Source organism: Spodoptera frugiperda, chromosome 13 (assembly GCF_023101765.2).
Source record: "Spodoptera frugiperda isolate SF20-4 chromosome 13, AGI-APGP_CSIRO_Sfru_2.0, whole genome shotgun sequence".
Lineage (NCBI taxonomy): Eukaryota > Metazoa > Arthropoda > Insecta > Lepidoptera > Noctuidae > Spodoptera > Spodoptera frugiperda.
Genome location: NC_064224.1, coordinates 1,976,940 through 2,003,308, shown reverse-complemented (window position 1 = coordinate 2,003,308; position 26,369 = coordinate 1,976,940). Strand labels below are relative to the sequence as shown.

At 37.1% G+C, this 26,369-nt stretch overlaps 2 protein-coding genes across 5 annotated transcripts in view; one reads left to right on the top strand and one right to left on the bottom strand.

Annotated features, from left to right (window-relative positions):
- LOC118270251 (inositol polyphosphate-5-phosphatase A) overlaps window positions 1-8,336 on the bottom strand; it is a 33,030-nt gene extending 24,694 nt beyond the window's left edge. For both annotated transcript variants that reach the window (XM_050697837.1, XM_050697836.1), the window contains exon 1: window positions 8,017-8,336. In XM_050697837.1, coding sequence (XP_050553794.1) covers window positions 8,017-8,097 — 81 coding nt within the window. In that variant the 5' untranslated portion in view covers window positions 8,098-8,336. The remainder of the gene's footprint in view (window positions 1-8,016) is intronic.
- An 864-nt stretch (window positions 8,337-9,200) lies between these two features.
- Window positions 9,201-26,157, top strand: LOC118270253 (alpha-sarcoglycan). 3 transcript variants are annotated; one of them, XM_050697838.1, is made up of 11 exons: window positions 9,201-9,368; window positions 12,295-12,435; window positions 19,756-19,898; window positions 20,259-20,407; window positions 20,911-21,042; window positions 22,174-22,348; window positions 22,898-23,026; window positions 23,429-23,550; window positions 24,024-24,095; window positions 24,585-24,683; window positions 25,052-26,157. In XM_050697838.1, exons 2-11 carry the CDS (start codon window positions 12,303-12,305, stop codon window positions 25,428-25,430), a joined length of 1,533 nt encoding a protein of 510 aa, XP_050553795.1. In that variant the 5' UTR covers window positions 9,201-9,368; window positions 12,295-12,302; the 3' UTR covers window positions 25,431-26,157. The 3 variants fall into 3 exon arrangements, with proteins under 3 accessions (XP_050553795.1, XP_050553796.1, XP_050553797.1); XM_050697839.1 differs by lacking the exon at window positions 24,024-24,095; XM_050697840.1 differs by lacking the exons at window positions 9,201-9,368; window positions 12,295-12,435 and adding an exon at window positions 18,334-18,514.
- Window positions 26,158-26,369: the final 212 nt, after the last annotated feature.

Below are 26,369 nucleotides of genomic sequence, written 5' to 3'. Positions count from 1 at the left end.
TGCTCTAAAACTACATATAATAACTAAAGTACCTAATAACTTATATTGGTCCTAACCACTTAGTTGACCTTTGTAACCGCAATTTGACCCAAAAAGGGTCCCTAGTCTGCTATCAACGAGGACTATACATAATTTTACTTGGACATATTAACCTAAATGCATTACTTAGCTGTAGCGTGGCTCAATGGGGATTGAATACATTAACAATATATTGCTATAAGACAATGACTGGCATACTGAATATGCTAAGCAAGTGAGCGTATTTAACGCACGAAGTCCTAATGTAGCGGCATCTTAAATGGTGAGGAATTTGAAGTGTTCTTTCGTTGGCTGTTTCCATTCGAAGCTACACTTTGGAACGAGTTTCACTGACGGACAATTCAATTTGACGTTTAAAAAGTTCCTAAATTAAGGATAAATTAAAATAAATGCTTTGACTTTGGTTTTCTGCTAGTTTTGCAGTTTTTAGGTAACGGAGATATGCTTAGAAAATAAATACTTAACTGGTCTTTTAAATTGATCAACAGTTGAGGAGTTGAAGTTTTTAGGTAACGAAAATAGTTATACTAAAGAAATCCATTCTTATGGTCTTTCAAATTGTTAAAACCTTTAGTTGATTGGAGCCTATTTGTTCATTGGTCTTCATAACCAAAATCGAAATAATATCAATGCTCATTATCGCATTTTTTGTAATTTTACCATGTAATTGGTGTATACCGTGTTAATCAATAAACAACAATTAACAATTGTGATATCAACATGTAAGTAATGCACTAAAGATGAGTGAGTAACTAATAAAGATATCAAGTATTTCTTATTTTGTTTCTTTGATGAGTTGCTAGTACTAGTAGTTATGTTGTGTATGACGCTCCACACAGACTCCAATGAAGAAATATGGAGCAGTACTTCACAAGGTAGCAAACTTCCTTAATTGCATGTCGAAACATAACAAGCTTCAAAAACTTATTATTACACGAAACTTTTACAATATTTCAGGGCTTGTCTCCATCTAAAAATAAATAGAAAAACATATTTTTTGCAAGCCACGGAATAATATCGTGCCAAAATAAATACACTATCGGATCCCGACACCACAGCGTCTATTTTTAGGCACGGCGCAGTAGTCGAATTAAATAGAGCTTATCTAATCAATACATTGTTTAATATATTACAATCCTGACACCCACATGCTTTTATTACATTTCAAATTACATATATCAATATACTGAGGTTTTCCTGCGGTTTTGCTTGTTAGATTTGTGGTGACGGTGGCGTAGAATACATTCGTCTGCCTCTACTCTTGCCGCGGGTGTGGAAATACCCGATTAATGGACTAATGATAAATTATATTTATTTTTGCAAATAAGTTACAATGTAACTCTTTTACACGTCAATCTCTTAAATAACTAGATGAGGCCGGCATTTCCTATCGGACTGCTCTGAAAAGAAATGTCGAAAGAAATGGCAAACAAGCAGACGCGTCACCTGATGGTAAACGATCAGCGCCGCCCATGGACACCCGCAACACTAGAGAAGTCACAGGTGCGTTACCGGCTTTTTATGTTTGCTTAATTAATCAATATAAAACTTATACCCCTTTTATCCCATTCAAGTTAAATTGTGACCAAAATCTAGCTCATATAGTCCCAATCAAGTTTCAACATGACCAAAAAAATACTCTTGCATATTATAAAAATACTTAGCAAATGGAACTCATATTAAATTCGGTTTAGTAATTTAGGCACGAAAGCGTGACAAATGATAAAAATTTGCTTTCGCATTTTCGCAGCACAATTAATATTAATTAAGAAGTAAGAACATAGACATTTTTTTGTTGTTTAGCCATCGCATAAATTTTATTCGACATTTTCTGTTAGCAATAATAATTTGTTGTTGGTCAAACTAGAATGCAGGACATTGGAACATACTAGAGAATCATATTTACCTACGAATATTTGTTCATTCTAGTTTTTTTTTTGTTTAGACTCATATTATTTGTAGCTAGCAAACAGGTTCCATTTTTCTGGTATTGTTACATTAATGTTGTCTGTCGATTTTAGTATTTAATTGTGTTGTTTTTTTCCTTATATGTGTATTTGGCAGGCAACTATACTTTCTTTGTTTTTTTTTTTCCATGTAACTAACCACAGGATCTCTTGGAAAATGAATGAGGGTCTGAATTCCCAAAACCAATATGCCATAGTCAGTTTGTTTGTCTAATATAAATCAAATCACTTAAATGTATCCATAGTGTACAGTGTGGACAATTTTAATACAGTTATATATATCCCTATTTTGGGACCTTTTGGGTACCGCAAAAGATACTGATACTAAGCTACGTAGCTGTGCAAGTAAGATGCGCAGCTCGAGTATGCGATGTACCGATAGTAGGGAAGCCATCCATAGCACGCATCTTTCCATAAAAAAAAACAGCTTAGCTGAGTCCGCTTACACCAATGCTAAGCTATGTGTATCTACCAATGAATATGATTGATGGAAGCCAAACGCGTTCGTAACAACGTAGGATAACACATTTTTGGTGGAAAAGCAGCCCTATTGTTAACATTTGACGCAGCTATTCAATTAAGCACTTAACGTATGTTATCTAATGGGACGAATCATTAACTTTGATCCGATACTAACCCCTGTTATAATGTGTAGCAGGGATTAGTTTAGCTCGAAGGTGTTAGGAGCTAAAGTCGGTAATCCAGCTCGCTTGAATTGGCTGATTGGTTCATGACATTGCGCCGCTTGAATGAGCTTCGGTTTGCTTGAGTTTGCAATTTTCTGCTCTCAATTTCTCTGCGGAAGATTTTATTATACAGGTTTTGGGTTTTGGAGGTTCATGTCTGTTTTTGGTTTATTTATTTTTGTGATAAATGCTGGTAAACGAGCACATGGATTACTTGATGGTAAGCAATCGCCGCCGCACATGGACACACGAAACACCAGAGGCGTTACAAGTGCGTTACCGGCCCTTTGGGGGTTTGGAATTTAAGGGTTGTTGGGGAATCGGGGGTTATTGGGCCTCCGGTAACCTCTCGTACATAACGCAAACGTTGTTTCACGACAGTTTTGTGTGAGGCCGTGGTATATCACTCCGGTCGAGCCGGCCCAGCAGTGCGGCTCGACCGGAGTGATCTTCCACAATATAGTGTGGGAGAGCCATACTTCGGCACTGCAGGATTCTCACAAAATTCTATATAATTTTATAAAATTATACTCTTGCATATTATATAAACAAAATCCTATATAGTTTTATAAAATTATATAGGATTTTGTGAGAATCCTCTGTTTCATAATGAACTTACTCTGATAACATAAGGTTTCTCATAATCTCTTCGTGTCAAAACAAAAGTAAATATTTTAAGTGAAGCCATAACTGCCATTTGTGTTACTTTCGTCCTTAAAATTAGAATCGCCGAGAGACTTTCGTACATAACAAAGTACTTTTACGAGTTCGCAACAGCCTACGCGCAACATCTGTCTACTGTACGAAGTCAAAATATTCTTTTTATCCACTTGAACAGGAAAACGACATTTTCTGAAGCGAAAGTTACGAACGTGAAACATTTATTTCAGAGAGGCATTAAAGTTCAACTTTCCATCACAAAGTACCTAACAATCTCATTTAAAATTCGAACGTGGAACGGTGAATTGAATATTGAAACTTTTTTTTATGAGATTGGAATACTTTCAGAACTTTCAAACAGCCAGTGCCTACACAGATACAAAAATAAATGCGAAAAGTGGTTGCGATGAGAGTTACCTTTTATTTTTTGCTCACCAGATGGCCCTAATGTAGCGTAAAGTTTTTTTTTAATCACTGTTATAGAAGGGCCAAATTAAATGTACCCTTAACCGACGAGCATGTATGAAAAGACTGATGACTGTTGATGAAGCGAATGGTATTCGTAGCAATTGGCGGTCTACTGTCTCTGACTACCTACTCCCATGGAAGACAGGCGTGAAGTTATGTTTGAGTACCTATCTTCACGTACAGACAGACTAACGAACAATTAAATTTGACGTTTCAAAAGTGCCTAATTTAGAATTGGTTGAAATAAATGCTTTGGCATAAAGCTTATGCTTTAAGTCCTTTGACTTTATAGTCAAAGGACTTTATGTTGTAGTCAAAAAACAGTAGCCCAGGTCATTAGCCAATTTGTCTTATGAATTCATTTTCCTTTTATGAAAGAAAGAATAACTATTTCCTCTTCCATCCAAGTGATTAATGTCATGATAAAGTAGCCATTAAATTATAGAAATATGCGTTTATTTGCGTAAGGTCATATTTGATAGTTATCATTTGAGGATATTGTTCCTCTCTATGTTAGGTTTATTGTTTTCGATCCTTGAATTTTAATGGCAGACCATTAACCGCCGTACTCAGAGTCATTTTACGGTTACTTAACCCAGTCCTTAGCAATCGTTTTCGGAACAAAATCGTTACTAAGGAATAGTTTAAGTAATCATTAAATGTCTCTGAGAATGGCAGTAAGACATAGTTTTATGAATGTTATCCTTAAAAATGTCAGCTCTTTTGAACCATTGAACTTGAATATTTTTGATACTCAACAGACCGAGGGCTGCTAAAAATTTTACTTGGGTACAGACATTCATAATTCATAAGGATCATACTCAGTTATTATTTAAGGCCAATGAGGCAAAGAGGTAGCAGTGATCAATACATTAGAAGAGTAAAAGGTTTTGGTCTCTTTTAAAAAAAAGACGTTTAATCATTCTATGGATTTTTTTTTGAGGGGGAAAAATCATTCAATGTCTTCTCCCGCCTTGGGCGAGGCGAGAGGGAGCGTCAGACTCTTACTGACTAAGAAACACCCCGTTCCTACTCCTGCTTTTTGAGCCGGAGCCCCGGTAGACAGTCCGCAGCACCGGAGGCAGTCAGTAGCTCCGGATATTTTTTAGCTAGGGGCAACAAGGAGGCCCATTATCTAATAGTAAAGCTTAAGTGATCAGCGTTATCTATGGACATCCGAAACATCAGAAAAGTTATAAGTGCATTGCTGGCCCTAGAGATAGACGGGATCAATCACACGGCTGGACATGACGTAGGCGTTTTTTCATGCCTGTTTTATTTGAGACAGAGTGATCACTCCGATGGCCCTATTCGTATCAAAGCATGCTTGTATTTTGTTACTGGCTCGTTCAATTATAACTAGTTTTAAATGTAACACCCATTTTTGACTGGCTGAGTCACGTCTAATATTAATAGCTCCGTATTACATGGGACTTATATCTCTATAAGGGATAGTAACTATCTCTATTGTCACACACGGAAACGATTCCAGTTTCCATGCTGCAATAACAATAGTCCGACAGTTGCATTTGCGAGCAGTCAAGTTCACTCAACCAATGTAGGTAGACATTCATTACAGGAAAGAAAAATCCCTCGAAAAATTCCCCTCGGCATACACCTTTTACCAATCGTTGATCTAACAATTAACCTTTCGACATTTTAAGCAAAACCTGCTAGACAAGTCAAAATAAACTTTATACACATAAAAATAGAGCTTGTTTTAGTTTCTGTGGCTGCCTAAATTGATTAGACAAGTTTGAACATGAACAAGCATAGCACGATTAAAAAAAAACAATGATTTTTTTTCTTACTGTCTATATGCAGGTATATACTGACGTATGACGAGAATACAAACTGCAGGAAAATAATATTACATAATGATTATAAATACTATTTTTCCTCTATTGTTTAGGTTTGTTAGACAAACAGTATTATGCGATCGTAACTCGAGAACAGCTAGACTTATTTTGATGCACCTCGACTAGTTAGGAACTTAAGTGAGGAAATATGATACATAATTACTTAATTGTATTATTTAGTGTTTAGTGATAAGGGCAACCAATGTACGTTAAAGCATTTATTTCAATTAATCCTAAATAAGGTACTTTTGAAACGTCAAATTGAATTGTCCATCAGTCTGTCTGTCAGTAAAGCTAGGCGCTATGTTTTTATAACTACCTATGTAGTTATTTTTTATATTAGTTATAGGCAGTTTTGTATTCATTTACAGAACTGATTCACTAGACCTACACGTTACAAGACATACAGTTCAGTTTCAGAGGAATTTCCTCTCACGGACCCTCCGATTGTGCAATGCCGAGGTTTTCCCAGTAGGCTACAATATGGGGTACTTCAAGAAGGAAGTAAATAACTAAATAGGTTTCTTAAGGTTCAGCAAAGCGTATTTGTTGCCCCAAGTGTTGTAAGCGTCCATAGGCCACAGTAACCACTTACCATCAGCCATGAGATTTCTTGGCATCATCGAGGTATAAAAAAAACATATATCCCAGAGGATGGCAGGCAAAGCTACTGGCAGAAGTTAGTAGTTAATAGAATAAAGAAAATAATGTGTCAGCAACAAGCTACTGGCCAGTAACAGAATATAGGTATGATGATGATTTATAAAAGACTTTATGGAATTGGCCTCCGGAGACAATACTTTAATGTCAGATAGTGGGCCGACCACCCACTTGTAAAACTGGGTAATATATTTATAGTGTCATATGCTATTTTAGTACATCTTGTGTTAAAATATTTATGTGAAAAGGGGATAGAAAATAATATGTTTTTTAGTTCCGCAAAATAAGTTTTTGAGTGCCCTTCGGTTTATTTATGTTTTTTTTCAGTCCTGGTCTTCCTACAGCAGGGCAAGAGCCTCCCTACCTTTCTTCCACTAGTCTATTTGTAGAGCTTCTGTGGCCCATCTTTTTCATTTAAGTTCTTCAGTTTAATTATAAAACTTCATATTTTCACTCTACCTATAACCATGCCATGGCTGAGGAAATTAATCCTCTCACATGGATATAGAATAGTAATATATGTAATAATTTACCTCTTGTCTGAGACACAACAGAAAATATATTGTCTCTCACATAGTTAAATGTGCGTTCTGACATACAATGGGTTAATAATCATACTCAAAGTAGATAGGTGATTTGAAATTTACCTAAATCTACATTTAATATATAAAGCTAAAGATTTTGTTTGTTTGAACGCAATAGTCTTTGGGACTACTAGTCCCAATTTAATTATTATTTTTGTGTTGGATAGCCAATTTATCGAGATAGACTATATCATGCTATGATTAATAGTAGCAAGCAGAGCAGTTGAAACCGCACAGAAGGAGCTAGTTACAAATAAAAAATTGTATTTGATATTATAGTTTTACATAGTTTACTTGTTAAAAAACTAGTATAGGCTACTTTTTATGCAGGTGTTTTTATTCGATCAACACCTATATAATATGAGAAATCTAAATTTTATATAAATAAAACTGTAGACGGACAGTCAGTAGGTACCAATAATAAAATATTGATTTAGGTTCACAGGTGTAACACATCACAGATATAAAGTGGTCTGTATTCAAAGAATTTTCTTTCAGTACTTGTAAAAATAAATGGCCTACAGTTAAATCTGGTTTAAATATGTCGTTCAAACAATTTAATGTCCATGATATATTTTGTTTTTAACTTGTCATGAGCAACTAAATGTTATCAAATAAATTACAACAGCAAACAAATGTTTGTACATTTCATATCTGTTGGCATACAGTTGTGACTCACTTTAGATTCAATTTTATGTGATTGTATCAAAGTAAACAGTTTTATGAGATTGGTTATTAAATATTTAAGTATTACATTACAATAGTGAAATAGTAAAATAGATATTAAACTGAGAATTGCTTGTGACTTTTGTGAATAAAATCATAGTTGTTATTTAGTGCTAAAACCTCTTTAGTCCAATCTTATGTGGGTAAATCAAAAAAGTATAATGTGCCTGAAAACCTTTTTGGAGTTTTAATATTATCAGCCAGCAACAAATTGATGATGTCAAAGAGTTTAAAAATAGAACACTCCGTTTATTAATGCATCGCGGAGGAGATTTTAATTGAATTAACCACATAATTACACATTTTTTCACACTTGACTAGAGAAAATGGTATGGCAGAATTAAATGATTTTATAGATAATACTTACATCTTCGAAAATAGATCCGACGTTGGCAGTCACAAGCAGCAATGGCACTTTATCCGAACCCATTTTTTTGAACTTCAACATGTTCCTGAAGAGTTTTTATGTGAAAACAAATCCTCTAACACAAACGAGGTTACTATAAGCACTACGTAAGTTTCAACGCCCTTATCGTAATTTGGCGCGAACACGCCTTCACTAACAATACTGTTTATTACATTATTAAGTTTAATTATTACACTTTCCCGTCAAAAACGGATGATTTTGTTCAGTGTAGTAAATTCACCCGAGTCGCCCCAGCCCTTTCTGACGTTTGTATGAATGAATGACATTTGTACACTCACATTTGCACGTATAAACAGCATATAACCTGAATAATTTACAATGTTTGACATTTTCGATAAAAGTTTATAAAAAAATATTCCTATAATTTATGAAAATGCAAAAAAGAAATAAATTATTAATAATTATAACTATTCCATTAAAATATTTAGTTGAATTAGCTCATGTGATGGTTTAAATTTGAAATTCTGAGAAAACTGCTTGCTCAAAACGCGTAAAACGGAACGTATATTTCAGACTGAGCGACCATCTTAATTTGGTCGGTTGCTGAACCAATGACGTTGATGCTAGTTTTACGTCACGCCTACTTTCAGGGCCGTATTTGTGTAAATAAATATGGGAAGAGGGTATTTAGACTCGAGAGGTCAAGAAATACGTAAATAGTGACGATGGCAGCGAAAATTAAGAAAATTTATTTTTATTTACCTGCGCGTCGCTCGAGGCAATTTATAAATATTCCCACGTTTAGTCGTTTAAATATTTCTATTGTAATTTATTGCTTCATGTAATATTTTTACAGATTGTCGAGTGTCGCGTCAACATTATTAGCTCAATTTAAGCGTGCTATTATAAATGATATTTTTCTGACATTGTATTGTGTGCACATTTTGTTTGAAAACATACCTACCTACTCTCAAGTTTTGATGAAATAAACTGTTAGCGTGTGAAGAAAACAGATTGCTCAGTATAATGTCTTAGGAGCTAAATAAAATTAACAACAGTACATTATTATAAACATACAACAACAAAAGTCTAACTGTCAAAACTCAGTCGTAAATTCCCCGCGCGCTTTCGTTTAAAAAAAAAAACATCTTCCCGCCCAGAACCACGGTTTCAGTTTTGGAATTCATCTCTGTCTGTTTTCGGGGCGTTCCTTCATGCCGCACATGCGATCTATGTTCCGTCCGCGCTCAATGTAAACGGCTAAAATAGAAATCGATTGTTGTTTCTATTCCTGTGGATTTAGGTCGGGTTTATTCGAAATATCAGTGCTATGGCGATCCGGTAAATAATAGGTAAGTGTTATTTAATTTATATTTGGCCATTAATCGTTTTTCTACAGCCAATCTTGGCTGTTTTCCCATGCCGTGCTTCAATGGGAAGAATTCCATGCCGTTGCGGCAAAGAGGTTGGAAAAAATGTTAATTAATCTATGGTGTTGTTGGTAAACAATAATTAGGAATTTGGAGAATTTTTGTTTGAATCTGTAGGTTGATCACAATACCTACGTGTTTGAACAAAGAATGCAATCACTTAAAATTTGAATTTCATTTTGTTTTCTTTCGTCTGAGATCAAATCAGCTGTTTACACCTCAAATGTATTTTGTGTAATGAAAATGTATTTTCTTTTGTTTATTATTTTAACTTCCATTTTTTTCTTCCTGACGAAATGACGCACAAGCAATGTAGGTAATTATAATTCATATGACATTGTCTGTAATAGCTTTTTATTATAATAAATAATGATACATACGTTACAAATTACTTAAAATAAATGAAATTCAACGTTCCTCCCAAACTCACATGTACCAAACAGGCTAAGAATTTACATACCTACACACACATATTTAATTTTATTTTTAAACTCACAAGGACGCTTCCTTCATTAATTTAAGTCATAAATCTGAGATCATATAGTTTAAAATTAGGTAAATAGGTCGCGGCGACAGTTTCCCGTTTATAAGATTGAAGGAACCCTTTTTATGATGAATAATGGTTAACACATGGTTATAGTCAGGGAGGCCGAGTCTGACTTTTCAACAACATCAACAGTCGGTGTCTGTCCAGTGTTCAGTTCTAGTACAAAGGACAAAGACAGGCGTAATAGGGTCTGCCATAAACTCCTCGACTTATTGAAGATGGACATCACAATTTAAAAAGTTCAGGTTTATCAGAAAGTGTAGTTTTCCTTATCCTCTCTTCTCTTACTAATTACCTACTACACGCGCGGAAAGAATAGGGTTGGGTATAAAAGTCGGTCAAGCAATCTGAGGGTGCCGAACGGCACCTAACTGGTACCCTACATTATCGAGTTTACCTTTTTAAGTTTGATCGAAATCACTGAAAGGAATCATCGTGAGGAAAATTATGGGGATAATCAGCTACCTACCTAATTTAGTTCTATCAACATTATCAGCAGCCCTTGCCGATGATACGTGGATAAAACATGGTTTTAGTCCAGGAGCGTGACTAATAGACTTGATCCCATCGTAATTATTTTTATTTTTGAATACAATTTTGGGTAATGTGACTGACTGACTGATGATTTGCAGTATCTTTTACCATTTGGTAAATAAGATTTATGTAAGGTTTCCTTATTGGAAATCCAAAATAAATAGGAAGCGAGCCGAATGCCAACTTTAGTGACGCTCTATACGTAATAGGTATTCATAATAATTTCTACATATTTTATAGTTGAGTATGAAGTTTCTATGTACAAATAAAGAAGCGGTTGTTACACAGTGGTAAAGCGTAGTTGCTATATGCAACGTGAATGCGTTGAATCGACTGGGGAAAGACCAATTCATTAATAGACAATGTACTAGCTAGACTTTGTAAAGTAGAGACATCAGAGACATTTGTATTTATTTAGTGAAATAGAAAATATCCTGTCTTTTTTTATGAAACACGAAAACGAGCATACGTATCACCTGATGGTAAGCAATCGCCGCTGGCCATGGACACTTGAAACACCAGAGGCGTTACAAGTGCGTTGCCGGCTTTTTGGGGTTAGGAGTTTAAGGGTTGTTGTTCGGGAATTCGGGATTGGGAAGATTGCGAAGGGGGAATTCGGCCTCCGGTAACCTCACTCACACAATGAAACACAACGCAATCGTTGTTTCACGTCGGTTTTCTGTGAGGCCGTGGTATCACTCCGGTCGAGCCGGCCCATTCGTGCCGAAGCATGGCTCTCCCACAATTTGCCCTGACTAAAGCTGGGACTTCAGTATTCTGGTGCTTTCATGGTTGTATCTACTTTAGATACTGGCTTACAGAAGTTGCAGTGGTTTGAGAGGTGAAACGGGCTTGTCCCAATAAAAAAAATATCTTGATTAATTGAGGTCGGTTAAAAAGAGATATTATGTTCTATCGTCAACAACTAAGGTACAAAATTGGACAACAAAGGGACTGTTTAATTATTTAAGCACCTTTTGAATTACAAGGTCAACTCACTGGTATGGGCGAGGGTTGGAAAGTCTGACAATTGTTTTTCTTATTTACCTACAAACGTTATACACTGGGGAAAAGTATTTGGTAACCTTGACATTTTCTGTTCAGAGATGAGTACATTAATATTTTCAAACGCGTAAATAAGTATATATGATGCAACGTCACGCCTTTTATCCCCGATGCGGTAGGCAGAGGTTCACATTACGGCATGAAATGCTGCTATTACCATATTTTCACCATTTGTGTTATAAGTCCCATGTAATAGGGGGTGAGGCTATTGCCATATACTGGGCACAAATCCATACTCCATGCTACTACTGAGAAATTTTCGAAAAACCGTAAAAAGCCCAGTAATACTTTGCCGGACCTGGGAATCGAACCCTTTGTCCGTCAGTCGCACTTGCGACCACTCGCACAACGAGGCATTCAGAGCATTAATAAGTAGTGTATAATAATACGATAAAACAAAGATTTCAACATATATGTAGGTACTATTTAGCTTTCCTGGCGTTCTTTTAATAACTTCTCCAGTGATATGTTTTAAATACATAGTAATTAGTAGACACCCGTATCACCAGAAAAGTTACAAGTCAAGGAAACCACTCACACGGCTAAAATAACTCTGTGATTATTTCACACCAGTTTTACATGAGGCGGTCGACACTCCGTTCGAGCCAGCACATTGGTGCTTTCCCACACTCTCCAATCTCCAACCAGGAATAAATCATGAAGCTGATACACAAGTTCCTAAAAATTTATTTTCTTTTCCAGCATTCACAATGTTCGTCGTAAGTTTGTTGGTGTTGGTGGCGGTGGGGGCGCCAGGGTTGTCAGCACACCTGCACCATGCCGTCGAGACTGAGATGTTCGCCATACCTATCAGCCCTAACTTATTCAACTGGACTTATCAAGGTAAGTGCGCCATGTTCATATATTCTTTTTTTATTGTGTTTGACAAAGATGAGGTATTTTGTTCAGCTGTTTTGTATTTATTTGTTATGTATGATGATCAGCGATACCTAGAATGTGGTAACAAAATCTGGAAGGTGGCTGACAAATAAAAAAAACATGGTACTTCTGTACGGTACGTGGTAAGTCTGAACTTGTGCCCAGGTTACGATTCGCCCTACTATAATACAAAAATGAAAACATAAAAACTGGCCAAATGTGGATATTACCTACATTTATTAACGCCCACTTGTTTTACTCTTTGTAGAATAAAAAGCAAGATGTTATTTTATGTTCGGCTCTGTTCCCTACTGTGGCAAAATATCCTATTATTGTTTTTTAGTGGAATCTGGATGCTTGCCTACGTGTCAATCATATGGCAACAAAACCTATTTCAACTAATCTTTCTTTCACTGGTCCCTCTGTAGTAAGTCTACTGTCAACTGACACTTTATGTTATGACTAAGAATATTGAAACTCGAATAAATACTTTGTTTAATCTGAAGGAGACTTGAGACTACATTCTAGAGGTGCATTTATCATGAGAAACAAAATTAGATTAGATTAGATTTCAGCCATGATCGTCCCACTGCAGGGTAAAGGCCTCCCTACCCAAAACCATAATAAATAACATTAAGCAACAAAATAGTTATAGAATTAAATGAGTAATATAATCAACGATAACAACGTATCATATACTCGTATAAATAAGCTTTAGTTTGGTCCTTTAAGTAAAACTAATAAGCATCGAATTCCTATAATAATATCGGATTTTCTTTATATCTATAATATCGATATCGTAGATTCTCAGAACTACTTAATCAACGGCATAACGAGGTGGTTTGCCTAAAGTATCCGAGTATCGATAGCCAATTTATTAATAGCCCTTACCTATTGATTTCTCAAATAATAAGAACAACGAAGATGGGACGCTACTCATTTAGGTAAGACGATTAAAATTAATAATTTTCCATAACGACTTCATATTTAGGTCATTTATTTATACACGTAGAAAAAATTTCCGCAGGTAAGGAAGTCATATAATTGAAGGGAAAAATTCCACTTATAATGGTTTCCCGGCAACCAAGTGTAATCTTTGTTCTCTCCTTCGGCTCTTGGACTAAGTGGGCCCACGTTGGGCGCCAGTTGAGATTTTACTTTGCTTATGACAACATCCTTTTCCTTAATAAGTAGTCACGTGTTTGATTAATTACCTATTAAAAGTGTGTGTTTATTCTATCTATTTATTATAGGTATAGCTAAACGAAGTTATTGCAGTTTTAAAATTTAAATATTCAATTTAAAGTTTCGTCCAATTCAAAATGTCGTTGATCAATACAAGCTTGGCGAGTGTTCTAGAAAAAGGGCTTTAATCCGACGTCTGTAGGTAGATTTTTAAAGAGGGGTCAGTCCCGTCTGTGTTATTCTTATTATTACATTACCAACATCTAGCTTCGTCAAATCAAAATGGAGTTTAATAGTCTAGACAAGAAGGTCGAGATTTGAAATCGCGTATTGCTGTTAGTACTTTACCTATCCGTGTGTGATTGACGTGTCGTGTCTGTGTGAGTGAGCACCCTAAACATTTTGGTCTAGAACGTTCCCCGCTCCTGTTGGGCCAACATTTGGTGTTGTTGGACGAATTTATTGTACTGGCAGTACTGGCAACATTGGAATGTTGGTCCAAATATAAGTTGTATTAAAAAGGGCACATTTTGATCTAGAACGTTCCCCGCTCCTGTTGGGCCAACATTTGGTGTTGTTGGACGAATTTATGGTACTGGCGGTATTGGCTCCAATGTTGGTTCAAATATAAGTTGTATTAAAAAGGGCTTGGAGAATGTTCTCCGGTGATGTTGGGCCAACTAGTTTCCGATGCAACATCGCGCATGTCCTGCGTCCTGGGCAGTGCAGTTAGCTCAATCGATCATTCCTCCATTACTCTAGCCTGACGTTACACTGTTTTATTGCGTCGTAAATTATTTAGTTTTTATTATTTAAAGTTTGATTTAAATTAGTTAAAATGTAGTTGTTTAGTGATGTGTGTTTGGGGAGCGGTGTTGCTGTGTCCGGTAAGTAGCTTTATTGTTTTTTTTAATTACTTTTTGAGGTAATTTAAACGGTCTGTCGTGGCTGGAGGTTTAAGACGCTTCTCATGCATGAGGGTGCGTGTTCGAAATCTACTAACGGTAAGTAGCAATGTAACTTTTTCCGAGTTACATGTACTTTCTAAGATTATTTAAACACCACTGACAAACGGCGAAGGAAAACATCGTGAGGAAACCTGAGCTTATAATTTCTAATTATTAGTTTGAAATCACCAACCCGCATGGAGCAAGCGTGGTGATTAATGCTCAAACCTTCTTCGTGTGAGAAGAGGTATTTGGTCAGCAGTGGTCACTTATAAGCTGTTGATGTGTGAAACAGTGATGAAGGTAAATAGGAATACTGAGGAAGAGCTGTATATTTGAAGATGATTGATGATGAGATGATGTCTGTTAAGGGTAATTGAAGATTTAAGCATTATTTTTGTCTTATCGCGAATGTTTTATGCACCTAGGTACCTACAACACAGGGATGTGTATTGTTTGGCTATGCTAATGAATATATGATAAGCCGTGGCGCAATTATAGTGTTTTTTCGTTTTTGTAAAATTTTAGTTAAACGTATCTTACCGCCGTATTCAAAGACATTTAATGATTACTTAAACCATTCCTTAGTAAAGATTCTGTATAGAAAACAATTGCTAAGGAGTATATACTTACATACATCACCTTACGTCTGTTCCTCATGGGGGTAGGCAGAGACTATGGATCGCAATATTTTTTTTTATTTGTATATTTGTCTAATTGAACGCACGGACGAACACTCCGGAACTTGCAGTTCAAATTTAATTTAAATATTTTGTATTTAATAGTCTATTTATTGAAGGCTATAAAGCATCACGTTGCAATCAATAGTAGACTAAACTTTTTACCCGACTGCGCCAGAAGGAGGGTTATTTATAAATTTTGTCTGCCTGTCTGTCTGTTCTGGCTTATATCTGAAATAACTGGACCGATTTTGACGGGACATTTATTGGCAGGTTACTAATGTACTAAGGAGTAACTCTATTCTTATTGGAGTACTGAGGAGTAACTTAGACTACTTTCCTTTTAGAAAAAATATTTTATGTTAGAATAAAAACATAAACCCAAATTCTGTCAGAAATCATTATTTTACGCGGACGAAGTCTCGGACAACAGTTAGTACCTGCCTATACAAAGGAATATCCCCTTTACTTTCACCCTTGCAATCTACCTTTTGAAAACAGCAGGGGGAGCGATTTGGCACGATGCCAGCTAAGCCAAGTTTACGTCTGGGTCACAGGGGAGTTTCCTACTTAGGTGAATACATAGTCTAGACAAATGACTGTCGGCTTTTAAGTGATTCCAGTTTTATTGTGGATATTATGCTTTCTTGTTATTGTTTACTTATATATGTACTTAAAAATTAATATCCATTCGTTAGTCTCGCTAAAACTCGAAAACGGCTGAACCTATTTAACAAATTTTGGTCTTGAATTATTTGTGGAAGTCCAGGGAAGGTTTAAAAGGCGAGAAAAAATGTCTGAAGCAGTTCGAAGTTTGCCGGGCCAGCAAGTTCGTGATAAAAACTAGTGAATAAATTTTAACGCCGATCATATAACGTTAACGTTAACCGTAGGATGCAAACCTATTATATTATATTACTGGCTGATGCCCTCGGCTTGGCTTGCGTGGCTTACAGACTTCGTGTCTAATAAAAGTAGCCTAAGTTACTCCTTAGTACATCAGCTACCTGCCAATAAAAGTCCCATCAAAGTCGGGACAGCTATTTCAGACATTAGCCAAAAAATAAAACGGATAGACAGAGAAATTATCATTATCCATTGACTTCTTCCGTCTTGGGCGAGGCGAGGCGTGTCAGATTCTTACTGACTAAAAACCACCCCGTTCCTACTCCTGCTGTTCGAGCCGGAGCCCCGGTAACCCGGTAGGCAGTCCGCAGTTCCGGAAATTATTATAGCTACCCTTTCAGAGAAAACAAGCGTGATATTTCCATCACACCGCAACATAGTTAACAACATAAACTACAAACTACGAACCAATCAAATTGCTGCACGTACCTATAAAATCAATAATATTGCAATCACGGCGCATGATCTAGTACACCTGAGGTAGATAGACGTTCGAGGGGCGCGCGGGGTGCAACCCCCCTTGTGCAGGGGGTTCGGGGTGAAGGCTGAAGGGGGGTGTTAATTTGCTTGTGTCCGGTTCGGTATTTTCCATACAAGGCTTATAAATACATGGTGTAATGGAAATAGTATACCTATTATACCTGAAGCTGCGAACTACCTAGCGGGTTTACCGGGGCTCCGGCTCGAATAGCAAGAGTAGGAACGGGGTGGTTTTTAGTCAGTAAGAGTCTGACACTCCCTTTTGCCTCGCCCAAGGCGGGAGAAGTCATTGGATGATTTTCTCCCCTCAAAAAAACCTATTATACAAATACAAAGAAAATGAAAGGGAAAATATTTTGAATCATAAAAAAAGACTTTGCATAGGTTATTTATTTATTTAATCATATTTATATCTACATAATCGAAACTTACAAAAAAAAAGAGATCAAAATCTCACTTCTTAGCACTACTAGTCGGTGGTATTTGATTGTGAATCAGAAAACTATTGCTACAGATTTCAAATTGTTCATTTAATATTGATGGTTTCAGGTGGTCAATCTATTTTGAGCATATCTAGGCGTTCTATACTCTTTAGTATTTCCGATACACCCTATAACCCCCTCGGTTGCATGGGGTGAGTTGTGAAGGGTGGCGTATAGAGGGTGACGGGCGAGGGGGGACGATGAAAGGGGTTAAGTGCTAATATCCTTGTGTCGGTCTGTCCGGTTTTATGTAGTTTCTAGATGGATTTATTATCTAGCAGATGAATTGTAGCAGATAAACTGAAAATTGCATCTGTTGTCGTCGTACTTAGGTACCTACCAAGTTATCGAGGTTTGGGATGTAATATGTGGTCATAACAATGCCTTTTTTTAGAACAGGACCACTTGTACTTCAGCATGCTGATGCAGTTGTCTTTAAAACTATTGAAAGCATTACTGGCGTCTTTGACTGACGTATTGGTGATTGATAATAGTTTGTTTCATGGAAAAGGCTGTTTTCTTTCTTTGTCTACGCAAGTTCGTCTTTTAGGCACGAGGCTAGATGTTGGTATTTAATTTTAGGATTGGGTTTTTTTATAAGTAAGGGATAAATGTGTGGTCTGCGAAAATGGATCTACACTTAATTTTGATAGCAAATTTGTTCTAAGATTAACAGAAATTGTGTGAGCGTGCCACTTCTAAAAGGTAGGATTAGATAGAGATTATAATGAAAAAGCTTTCAATATTTTTAGATTATTTTGAAGATTTTCAATAAACCTCAAATTGGTTTACGTAATGTCTTTAGTTATTTTTAGTAAATCTTTCTAAGCCGGTATACCTACACAAATAAGGACCCAGAATACAACCTTGTGGCACACCATTTTGCTTCACAGTTACGTAAATATCTTTTCTTAAAAGTTTATTTTAATATCAATCCTAAAAACATCCCTTACAAAGTCCAAATAAAAACAAAAAATAAACTACAAACATGGACTTGATTAAAAATAGCAGCTAGATTGAAACGCAGCGAATCAAAAGTCTATGTTGGGGTCGGGAGGGAAGGGATGGGTGGCCGGCTGCCATCCCTATCAAAGTACCTATATATCAAAATGTATGCTGTAAAATCAATAACCGTTGCATCTAGAGCGCATGTCCTAGATTACCTGAGTGTAAACGGGAGTCGCATTTAGGACGTCCTGAGCGATACTTGTTGCTCTATCGATTGTCCGTCACCGCGGTCCTCAGAGATTTATCTCAATTCATCTCAGTACTTTCTCATCTTAAATTATTCAAAGTTTTTGATAAAATAGTGGACATGAGTGGTTCGACGTTCTTGTTCCGTCGCCGGCCTGATCAACGACAAGTACGTATCCTACCTGCCATTTTTTTTCGTGATGATTTATGATTAATTAATTTTATGAATATTTTTTTCGACCTTTGTTAACAGTGACAGCTTTTGATTAGTGTTAGTGAAAGTATTACTAGCAGTGTTTTAGTTTCATGGTGTTGATTAATTAATTATTTTTTCTAAAATTAATATTTGTTCGATATTAATTTTTCAAAGGTGTGGCTTTGTGAAATTTTAAATTGAAATCAAAGCTTATTGGCACTAAATTAATTGTGAAATTAGAATCCTCGCGGTAAAATTAACGAACAAACAACGTGGGAAATAACTTGGGTGTTTCCCGAAACTCGCAGATGCGTGGGCTGCAAACCAAGATGGCGCTTGGGTCGCGATCGATAAGCGTCACGCAGTAGCGTTCACAACGCATAACGAAACGGCGCATGCCCTAGGGCTTTAGGACATGCGTCGTGAGAACCTGAAAATTGATTTCTTAGTTCTAGACTCTTCGAAACGCAGCTCGGAAGAGCGGACAGGGGGCGGGGTCATTTTATAATGGACGTTGTTTGAAACAGTGGAAGGACATGCAAATATAATGATTATTTAGTATTGAAACATTATTTTAAATTTTGGATACTAGTCTTAAAGCAGACATGCTAACGATTTGGGATGTTTTAAATACTCTTGTAGTTAGTTGTTTTGTTAATATTACGATGAAGCCACACCACAATATGGCGGCTATCCGCCATGAGGTGCACCTACTGCGCAGGTCTATGACGCAGTTACGTAACAACCGAAGCCACGTATTGCATTCAAGTTCTTTGTTCTCATATCCGCTGAATTTTATATTAAGACGTGAGAATTGAAACATGGTGATGATGCGTACTGAACTTAGGTAGATTATAGGAAAGTTATAGACTGGTTTTGGTATCTACGTCTTTGTTTAAGGAGGATTAGTTACTTGATGCGGATAGATGGGCAATATGGCGGAACGTCATTGGACTTCATTGTCTTTTATGGAGACACACCTATTCTTTTCAGGAATATTTTTAAATTAAAGAACCCACATCTTAACTTTCGGGCTTATGTTATTAGTCCCTTATCATAGAAGATGATCATACTACCGTAAATTAAACATGAATTGGGACTTTGAGAATTCATTGATTCCAGAAGAATCTTCATCATCATCAAAGAGCTTTCTTTCTTCTTCTTCTATTCTTAGGAGTTTATTACAATGTTTGAGAACTTTATTTGTTTCCCAGAGTTCGACCAGCAATACCGCTTCCACGCTGCCATGCTGGGCAAACCGGAGCTACCTGCGTGGCTTCATTATATCTACAGCGGACGACACCACTCAGGGTTCATCTTCGGAACGCCGCCGCGAGGGAGCAGAGGCTCCCTCCAGGTAAATAACTTACTATATTACTATCAACTTAGTCCAGTCCAACTTCTAGACAAAAAATAACATTGGGTAATAAAAAGTCAGTGACTGGGGGAACTGGAAGACGAAACCGTTCGGTCAGTGGATTGAATGGGTAACCAGCGGCTTTTTTGCAATTCTATTTATATTAGTTCTCCACAGACTCTTGGTCTGTGCCCTTGTCATACAACTGGCGGCTTTGCAACTTGTCCCGAATTCGAATGCCTCAAACATCACACTCAGATAAATTTTCTAAGTACAAAACCATAATTGCCATCTTCAAGTTTTCAGCAATAGTTTTTAGGTTTGAAGACTTTATTCTCATACACCTTTCTGGTATTACAGATCGAAGTAATCGGCTTAAATAGACAGGACTACGAGACGCGGCGGGTGTTACTGACGTTGGACATACAGCTCAAGGAGAAGATGGCACGCCATGAGGTCGAGCTCAAGATCGATAACCTGAACGTAGAAGATCTATTGGATGAGCACAAGTAAGTTGTATGTTTATTTGTAGACAAGATTCTTTGAAGGCCACTGATGCTGAAGTCATTGAAGAATAAGAAGGAATTACTATGCCTTTTTATGGTATAAGTCGGTAAACGAGTCGGATCATCTGATGGTAAGCAATCGCCGCCGCCCATGGATACCCGAAACACCAGAGGCGTTACGAGTGCGTTGCCGGCCTTTTGGAGGTTAGGAATTTAAGGGTGGTTATGGAAATGGGGATTGGGAAGGGATGTAATTGGGTCTACTCTTTATATAGTTCAGAATGTCCAGATTACATTTAAGGAGTAGAAAGCAGTACGTCAAATGGTGGATCATTTGAAAATACAACTTAGTAAAAATAGGTGTAAGGTTTTAATCTGTATTAGAGCTAATTTTTTATCATTAGTCTAATAAAGAAGAAAATAGAGAAATTAGGTATAGATGGAGGAAATTTCGATAGTGGTGATTTCAGACTTTATTATTAAAAAAACTTTGTAACAAATTCCAGGATGACCCGTTTGAAGGACATCTTGAGAACGAAGCTCTGGACGGAGAGCAGTGGCGATCTGTACGCGACCTTCCTGTCGTCTGCCATCGACCTCGGAGCTCGGCTGCCTTTGAAGCCAAGTGATGGTGAAGGGTACGTACTCATCAATCATCTTTCCTAAAACCTACAATTACAGCTTACACGTCAGGTTATAAGTTATTTGCAGTCAGCAGTGTTCGGACTCGTCTATCTAGGCCCTAAGGCCGAACATCTAGGGTGTCAAGTTCAGTCTTGATGACTACATGACTGCAAGAAGGCGCGTAGAGTTGCATCTATCTTATGCAACTCCAGCACCCTCATGAGCCATGTAAGTGGCACAGAGACATGACTGTTTATTATTGTCTTTTGACCTTTGACCTTTCACCGGTGTCCGTTGTCCTTTGAACTTTGTCTTTTGACCTTTGTCCTTTGTCCTTTCACCTTTGACCTTTGACTTTTTATCGTTGTCGTTTCACCTATGACCTTTCACTTTTGTCCTTTCACCTTTCACCCTTGACCTTTCAACTTTGTCCTTTCTCCTTTGACCTTTCACCTTTGACATTTTACCATTGTGCTTTCACCTTTGACCTTTAACCTTTCACCTTTGACCTTTGTCCTTTAACCTTTCACTTTTGTCCTTTGACCTTTGTGGTCGTGAGCCTATTGCCCTCCTGAAAAGTCGGGTTTTAGTCTACGACCTTTCTACCCAAAGGTATCGATATTGTAATGAAATACTGGTTCCTACAAAAAGACTGACATTAGCGGTTCTTGCTAGATATATTTGTATCTAAATTCCGCAAAATGAACCAACATTTTTAGGACTTCTGAATTATCACAAACTAAATCAAGTTTCTCAACCCATAGTTTAAAAAAACTATTAGTTGAGAAATGAAAAACTGCCTCGTTGGTCGAGTGGTCGCAAGTGCGACTACCGAACAAGAGGTCTCGGGTTCGATTCCCGGGTCGGGCAAAGTATTACTGGGCTTTTTTCGGATTTTCGAATATTTCTCGGTAGTAGCACGGAGTCTGGAAATTTGTCCAGGACATGGCAATAGGCTCATCCATAGGATTACATAGGACTTATAAACACAAATGGTGAAAAGTGGGTGTACATTGTATAGCGGCATTACGTACCGTATTGTGCATGTGCACCTCTGCCTACCCCTTCCGGGATAAAAGGCGTGACGTTGTGTGTGTGTGTGTAGTTTAAAAAACATCTCAAACCTTTACATTCTTTCCTTCCAGGTTGGTAGTCCGCCTCGGCAGTTCCATGCCATTTTCGCTGGAACTGAAGAGGCTGCGCGAGGAGGTGCGCCCTCTGTCCCGTCTGCCCAGCTGCCCCCGAGAGTACAAGCGGACCACCGTGGAACGACTCTTCAGGGACGCTGGGCTGACGCTGGACTGGTGCAGTTTTGAACTGGTACGTAACTATTGATTTTGTTTATAGCATATTGGAATTAAGACGGCGTTTGGCTACTATCTCACCTGGTGGTAAGCGATGATGTGGCAATTTTTAATCGACTCTTGAAAAGGATGTTGTGGGAAAAGGTTCCTACTCCAGAGACACCTGGTTAGAGTGAGGTTACTAAGGGCCCAATTTTCCCCCATTTTCCTCAAAAGGCCATCATCGCACTTGTACCTCTTCTGGTGTTCACAGGTGGTACTGATAGCCTTCTTTTTTAAGGGGGAAGTCATCCAATGACTTCTCCCGCCTTGGGCGAGGCGAGAGGGAGTGTCAGACTCTTACTGACTAAAAACCACCCCGTTCCTTCTCCTGCTTTTCGAGCCGGAGCCCCGGTAAACCCGCTAGGTAGTCCGCAGCTCCGGATCAGGGTACTGATAGCCTATCATCAGGTTATCCGTCTACTAGTTTGTCTACTATCCCATACTATTACTTGGTAGTAAAACGTATGAACGACAACTCGATCCATGATGCAATAGGTAGATAATTATTTTTCTTAAATTCCAGTACAACACGGTCTACAAGGAGCGCTCAACCCTTCACCTGGAGTACTTGACCGAAGTGCCCAACACCAGTAAAACCGCCAAATCCTTCAAGGCTCTTGACACCAAAGATATCTGGACCGCACCCAGCAAGGTATATAGCCATTTTTACTTTTATTTGGACTTTTCATTTGGACTTTGACGTTTGACTTTGACTTTTAATTTTGACTTTGATCTCTGACTTTGGCTTTGGTCTCTTAACTTCGACTTTAGCATAGGTCTTTTGTCTTATCTTTAAATATCAAAGAAAGGGATGACTTTGACGTTCGTTTTTAATTTTAACTTTGATATTAGTCTCTGACTTTAAGGTTTGACTTTGAATTTTAAATTTGACCTTGACATTTTACTTTCAATTTTGAAATTGACCTGTAACTTTCAACTTTGACATTGGCATTTGACTTTCAACTTAAAATTTGACTTTCGACTTTAACAATGACATTACACTTTGATCTTTACCCTTTACCTTTCGATTCAACCCAACACATCTCCCCCGCAGGAGTCGCTCCCATGCCGCAGCTACCGTCGGCTGGTGACGGGCGCGGTGCTGGTCCCGCTGATGCTGCTCCTGCTGTGTGTGTCCGCGCTCACCGCCGCCGTCTGCGCGCTGCACGCCACCGTGTACGTACTCACTCACCTTCTAAAGTCACCTTTGACATTGAGATTAAACTTGTTTAAGGGATGCTCGATGAATATCGATGTTCGATGGTTACCGATGTTGAAAGCAAAAATATCGATGATTGAACTTCGATCTTGCTATACAAGGAAGAATGCTATAGAAGGCGTAATCGTATATCTGTTTTTTGGGTCGGTTATTGGGGTTTGAATTCTAAACGAAATGTTTTTACGTTCAATTATTGGATAGAGCCGTTGGGTCTTCTGATGGTAAGCAATCGGCACTTTTCATGGATATACCAGAGGAGTTATAAGTGCGATACCATCCTTTGGAGGGAGGGGAATTAAATCTTCGGTAACCTCTTTCACACAATAACGTTGTTTTACTCTGGTTTGATGGCAGTTGAGATGGCCCATTCATGCCGAAGTAATCTTCCACACAAAATTAGCTCTGTACTAATTTATTTTTAACATTTCAGCCGAGATCCAGTGTCAGATAATTTTCTGGATAATATATTCCACATCTGTATTGACTATAGAAATAGGAGGAGGTTCGATATTTTATAAAATTATATTCTACTAACAATAATAATATTATTGACAATTAATAATACCAATTAGCCTAATAAAATGCTTTGAGTTGCCAACTGTATATTTATATTATTAATTAACTTTACTAACTCTCTAATGCGTTTGATGATAGACTTTAACTTTTTAAATTTATAAATAAATATCGAAATCACTCTTACTGTCACACTATTCTTTAGTAACGATTTTGTTCCGAAAATAACAACTGCTAAAGACTGGTTTAAGTAATTATTAAATGACTGTGAGTACGGCGGTTAGTTAACCGTCACAATCGGTCCTCAAAACAAAATTCCTATTTTAATGACTATTTAACAATATTCTTCTATATTCTAATAATATTACAATATCTATGAATATACCAAATAATTACCTTCAGTGGCAAATAGGCTTATTAACCATCATTGGAAAAAATATTTCTTCCCAAAAATAAACAAGTAATAAAATATTTCCAGGGCCCACAAGTCAAGAGTGGAAATGTGCCGTTACGGCACTGGCAACACCGAGCAGACACAAGTAGCTGACAACACTAGCAACAAGAGCCTTGGAGTGAGGTCAGTATCATTTCTCTATTCATTCAAATATTATCCTTGAAGCGCTTAGATAGGTACCTACCTACCAACTTTTACCAGTTTTAGACTTCAGCTTCAGTAATAGAGAGATTTTTATTGTCTATCATGAGAGTAGTTTGGACTTTAAATGAAAAATCCAAATTTAAAACCCTCTAGATGTCTAATACAGACAACTCTTCCATTTTTTGTGCACTACTTTGCCACATGAATAGAATGTAAAGCTATAATTTCCATTTCCATTCCTTTTTCCAAACCGAAATTGAAATAATTCAAGTAATAACTATTTGTTTTAGCAAGCAATACAATATTTTCCTACTAAAATACTCATAAAACTCTCTTTCTTATTACAGCCCCAACAACAGTCTCGCACGTCCGTACAGTCCTAAATCGACGACCAACCTGGCTGGCAACTACAACCGCCCGCAACCACCCCCCTACATGGGTTCAGCAACCAACTCCCTCCACCATCGCAAATCAACCGACAGGACCCCATCCACCAGTGGTCACACTCCTGAACACCGCACCCATCTACTCGAAGAATCCCTAAAACTCCTGAACGAAGCGAAAATCGATAGCTTATCGATTAAAGATCCGATAATCGATTTGAACGATGGCACCGAAGATTATGTTCCGATTAAACCTGATGCGTCTGGCTATGTTTCCATGAAGGATTTGGATGACATCGATGTTCCCGACCTGGCCAAGTTTGGCATCGCTGGGCCCATATGACATGAGGTAATGGCGGGAGAACCGCCCGTTAAAACATGGTTTTGTTAATCCACTTGTTAATGCAAAAAATTGCAGAATTTTTCTTCATTTTTTTTGGTATTGAAGCTATTTTGGCTTGTTAAAAAAACAATAGGAAAGGTTTTTCTTTTTCTAATGACTAAGCACACACTCGGAAACGAAAATTGCAAAAAAAAAAACACTACATTTTTCCAAAAATAGTTCAATATAATCATACCGCTAAGATTTTTCGGATCAGACCTATTTTGGCGAGTTAAAAAAACAAAAGGAAAGCATTTTATTTTTCCAATTACCAAACACACACTCGGGAACTACATTTTTCACTCAAAAAAGTATTAAGGCAAATAGTTCAATATAATCATATCGCTATGATATTTTAATTATAATCTAGGTGTCTTAAGGATAGGAGGTTGTCTAATAATATTTATAATTAAATAGTAGTTACATTACGTAAGTAAATCGTCACCGATAGATGGAATGAGCTTAAAAAACGTATAATTTTGCACAAAAAATACACTCAAAATGAAATGGTATTAAACAATGAATTCGAAATGATATTAGAAATTTTAACATTACTGAACGATTTAGTCTAACAAATTCAAGTTCTATCTCCAAGACGTAAGAATGATATTAAATTGATAGCAAGTTAAAATTGCAAAACCAAAATATTTCTGTCGGCTAATACTTGCTTTAATACAATACACATAAGGTTGAAAATCAATTTACTTAACATTTTTTATGACATTACATTTCAAATTTCTAATGTCATTTCCACCGGAATATGGACATCTTAAATATATTATTTTGGCATAATTGAAAAAAAAAGTTGAATCAAGTGTATTAAATATATATTTTTTTCATTTGTGCACTTAGTCGTAAGTTAGTATTAATGTTAGATATTATTATACCTATAATGATATT